The sequence below is a fragment of the Vigna angularis genome, chromosome 1 (assembly GCF_016808095.1).
Source record: "Vigna angularis cultivar LongXiaoDou No.4 chromosome 1, ASM1680809v1, whole genome shotgun sequence".
Classification (NCBI taxonomy): Eukaryota; Viridiplantae; Streptophyta; class Magnoliopsida; order Fabales; family Fabaceae; genus Vigna; species Vigna angularis.
This window is the reverse complement of record NC_068970.1, coordinates 18,399,122-18,404,016: the sequence shown is the minus strand read 5'-3', so window position 1 is coordinate 18,404,016 and position 4,895 is coordinate 18,399,122. Positions and strand designations below refer to the sequence as shown.

Here is a 4,895-nt window from a genome sequence, read left to right as displayed (position 1 = left end):
TCAAGCCCTAGCTGGATTCTCAACAATCAGTTCAGTGATGAACTTATTAATATTCTTGGTAGAGGTACCATCCTCCTGTAATGTTTTCCGTGCTAACTCCTTCATTTTCATTGCTCTCTTCTTAAACTCTTCTGCTCTTGGCCCTTCTGTAACATCCTTAATGCACCTTTCAATCTCTTCTGTCTCCACAATCCCATCTTCCCCATACTTCACCCTAACACCATTGCGAAAAACCTTCTCCATGAGCATGGCATTGGTTGCCTGATCCGACCAAAAAGGCCAAGCAATAACAGGCACACCGGTAACCAAAGTCTCAAGCGTGGAGTTCCACCCACAATGCGTTACGAAACAAGCCACAGAACGGTGCATCAATACCTTCTCCTGAGAGCACCATCTCACCACCAAACCCCTCTCCTTAGTTTCCTCCAAAAATTCAACTGGCAATTCAGCAACATTGTTGGACTCGCCATTACTCGGCTTAATCACCCACAGAAACGCCTTGTTACTGTTCTTCAGAGCCATAGCTATGTTACCAACCTGCTTCTGTGACAACGAAAGCAAGCTACCGAAGGAAACATAGATAACTGAAGAATCTGGCATAGTCTCAAGCCACTCTATGCAGGAATCCTCAGGAATCCACATATCCACACTGACATCACTTCTTTCCTTTTCTCCCAAAAGAAACGGTGACACCAATGGTCCAACAGCGTAAATAGGGGTTAATGACGCCATCGAATTCACAATCTCTTCCTCGATTTCGTAACACGAAGTACCTAAAACCCAAGTCACCTTATCCATAGCCTGGAACAATTCTTTTATAACAGTCCTAAAGTGATAAGGGGTGGAAGGGAGTATAAAAGAAGGACTATCCCTAACCTCAAACGGTGGCAGTCCTGGCAAATGCACCTTCTCATCGAGGTCATCCATATTTGGAAAAGGATCAATATTCTTCAAGTAACGATAGTAAATGGAATACGCAGCACAAGCCTGGATCCAAAGCAGCGCACATGGGATACCATGCTCCACTACCACATCGATAGCCCAAGGCACGAAGGGGTTGACAATAACACATGAGTAATTATGAACTTTGGTGAGGTCGGTGATGAGAGTGGAGAGGTTTTTGGGACCATTTTCACGGATAGTATTCACCAGTGACTCCGTGTCGGAACGGTCAAAGTCGAGGTCAAGGCCATCAGAAAAGAACACGAGTTCGATTCCTGAATCGTTTTTGGAGTTATGGGAATTGTTGATGTTTGTGCTGTTTGTGAGATTGGAGGGTTTTGTGTTCTTGAGCATGCCGTCGCGGCCATCTTCGGTGGTGGCGATTGTGACATGAACGCCCTTTGAGAGAAGGTGCTTGGCGAACTTAAACATGGGATTGATGTGGCCTTGTAGGGACATTGACACCATTAGAACATGAATTCTTTTGTCTTCTGACATGGTTTGAGACTTTTATCACTGTGAGAGAAGTAAAAATGTCTTCTTGAGAGTGTAAGAGAGGGAAGGGAAACAAACAGTACTCTTTTGGCCAATACTACACTGCGTTCAATTCTTGGATAGATAACCTGATAAAAAAACATAAAAGGAAATAAAAAATATATTTAATGACTGTATAATATATTTAGAAATTTATTTCAATATTTAATGACTGTATAATATATTTAATGCCATAGAGTTGATTGTAAGAATATATATAGATAACCTTTTGTATAGGATTGTTCCTTCTTATTTATAGAAAACACCATTCGTTATGTTAAAGAGATTAGTTAATTAAATTTCATTAATTGCCTAATATTTTCTATGCTATCATTCTCATAAAACAAAGTTTCCATAAGAATAATAATAATAATAATAATAATAATAATAATAATAATAATAATAATAATAATAATAATAATACAAAACCAAAACCAAAACCAAATGTCAGATATTAATCAGAGTTAATAAATATATATATATATATATATGAGAGAGAGAGAGAGGAAACACAACGGAAGGGAGAATATAGAAATAACAAATAGTTTTTACATATTATTAATTAATATTTAATTTTTTAACTCGCTGTCGATTGCTTGAAATATATTAGTTTGATGTGTACACTTAATTTAATGGGTTTGGTAACAAATGAATGAAAAAAAAAGTAATGTTCAATTCGTAGAGAGATAATGAAATAAAAATAATAACGAAGCATTTATGCATATTAAATAATTTATGGCATAAGAGTTGGTAAGATGAATACTAGTAACAAAGAACCTTATTCTATACACGCGTGTCTGAGTGTATATATATAATGAGTTTAATGAAATACGTTTGATATAATTAATGTTGTTGAAGAGCTTTATAAATCAGAGATTAAGTACAAATCTTATCTTATACATTAATATTATTAGGTTTATAGTTTATTATTTTAAAATAGTATCAGAATTAATAAAGTTTATATTAATTATTATTTATTTGGATAAGGAATTTCAATAATTTCAAAGAAATTAAAATATACAATATTTCAATTATTTGTAATTAAGTTTTTCTTTTCTTTTTTTTTCAATATTGTTTGGAGAGAGTAATTAAAATATCTTATATTTTAATTTTTATATTATATAATTATATAAAATATAATAAGTTAATAATTATAGTTATGTAACATATATAATAAGTAATTTATATATTCTATAACTGAAATTAATTATTTAGCATTTAAATATTTTTTAATTTTAAAATATAATTAAAAATATGAAATTTACATATCAAATAGACAATCCTTTATGTATTATTATAGATTAAAGTAAATAAATAATAATAGTAAAGCTTGAAGAATAAAGTTGTAACAAAAATGTGTGTACTTCAAATAAATAATTACAAAGAAAACCTCATTTATTAGTTATATAGATCAACAAGGGAAACTTAAATGAATTGTTTTGGATAATATATGTATAATATAATAATGAGTCCGCTAATATATATAAGTGAAAACATACATTACGTATATATATATATATATATATATATATATATATATATATATATATATACTTTTTTATTTATAATAACAAAATAATAAATAATGTTAATCTTTCATTTATTTTGTAAGTATTTTTTTATTATAAATAATTATTTTAGTTTAAAAAAATTTAATTTTAAAAAAATATCAAATAGAAAAACAATTATTCAAAAAGTAAATTTAGTAAGTTAATTATTTTAATTTAAGAAATGACTACTAAATAAGAAAATCGTAAATAAAATGTAAACACCAAAAAATTATAATCACTCCACTCGTCTTCTTGTATGCCAAGCATTTCTCCACTTCATGCTCTGGTAACCGATTGGTGTATGAGAATGATTTACAGAATACACTCTGATGCTCAAGTCATAATCAGACTCAATTCAATAATGAATAAAAAGTATATTTACCTCGAAATTAAAGCCTTGTTTATAGGGTTTAGAAGAATCAGACTAATTAATTTACGTCTTAAGGGTCATTAATGCAAACTTTAATCACTCATCAGTAGTTGTTGTAATATTAACTGCGCATTAATTCTGCTCAATTGCTGTCGGGACCGTGAGACGCTTTCTTATGCATCAATCGCTCGGTCATGTCCATCCAGTCTATCACCGTACTCGATCAGTCGACTATAAACTCATAATAACACATATTTTGGAATCCAATCATTTTTTGTAAAACACTTTATTACAAAGAATGTGATTTATAAAATCATAAGTATTTCTTACATCAATGTCCTAAGAACATAAGATTATAAATATTTTTATAATTAGATATAAACATAAATTGTGTTTTTATTACATGACATAGAAAATGAATGGATATTTTTTTAACCATTCCTTCCTTCCAATCATATACGTTGAACAATTTGAATCCAAGTATCAAACTATATCTTCTGACTAATTTGCATTTATGCTAGCCATCAATATCACTGACATATGAATCTAGCATATCATCATGTGCCAAATGAGCTTTGTTTTTCGATTTGTTTTTGGCTCTATCTTCTTTCCAACATTCTTTGGCAAAATGGCCAAATTTTTGGCAATTGTAGCACCTCTCTTTTCTTATCAAACTTTTATTCCTTTTCTCCATCAAAATTAGTACAAGACTTGTGATTCTTACGTGGACAAGATCACTAGAATCTTCACTCTACTATTCTTATGATTCCTTATGCTTGATATTATTTTTGCTACCCTGATTGGATCCTTTCTTGTCTTTGTACTAGGATTGAGCCTGGAGCACTTAATCTTGACATTGTTCGCACTCGTTGATACAATATTCATGTGCCTCAAACGAATGTTGTAGTTCCTAAATCTCCATGGTCTTCAAATCACGTGTTTATCACATGATCAAATATTGGTGGTAGCATTCTCAAAATCTTATCCACCATATATTGGTTTGAATGTCCTTGTATGTCTGCATAAAATTGACATGTTCTTGCACTTTGTCAAAATACTTTGTCATGATTTCACTCTCATCCATGGTCAAGAATTTAAACTACTTTCATAGTGTCTGCAACCTCACCTTCTTATTCTTGTAACTATCCCCATACATTTTCATCAAGATTGATCCCAAACTTCTTTACTAGTGGCTGCCTGAGATTTTGTTGAAAATCTTTGAACTTACACATTAATAGATAAGGAACAATGCCTTACTATCAAGTTTTTGTTGCCTTTGAGATTTTGTTGAAATTTTTTGAACTTACACATTGATAGTAGTGTTGTCAAAATGAGTTGTAACCCGCGAGCCAATTCGGCTCACCACGGGTTTGAGCTAGGTTAGATTTGAAAAAAATGTAATTTTTCATGCGGACTAGTTTTCAACCCGGCTCACCGGGTTGAACCCGTGGTGAGTTAAGTTGGCTCATCATGTTGAACCCGTGGTGAGTTAAGTTGGC

The 4,895-nt window shown here is 31.7% G+C and overlaps 1 protein-coding gene across 1 annotated transcript; it reads right to left on the bottom strand.

Annotated features, from left to right (window-relative positions):
* On the bottom strand, positions 1-1,440 carry LOC108328923 (UDP-glycosyltransferase 84B2). Its single transcript, XM_017562833.1, has one exon. The coding sequence runs from the start codon at positions 1,438-1,440 to the stop codon at positions 1-3; it is 1,440 nt and encodes a 479-aa protein (XP_017418322.1).
* Positions 1,441-4,895: the final 3,455 nt, after the last annotated feature.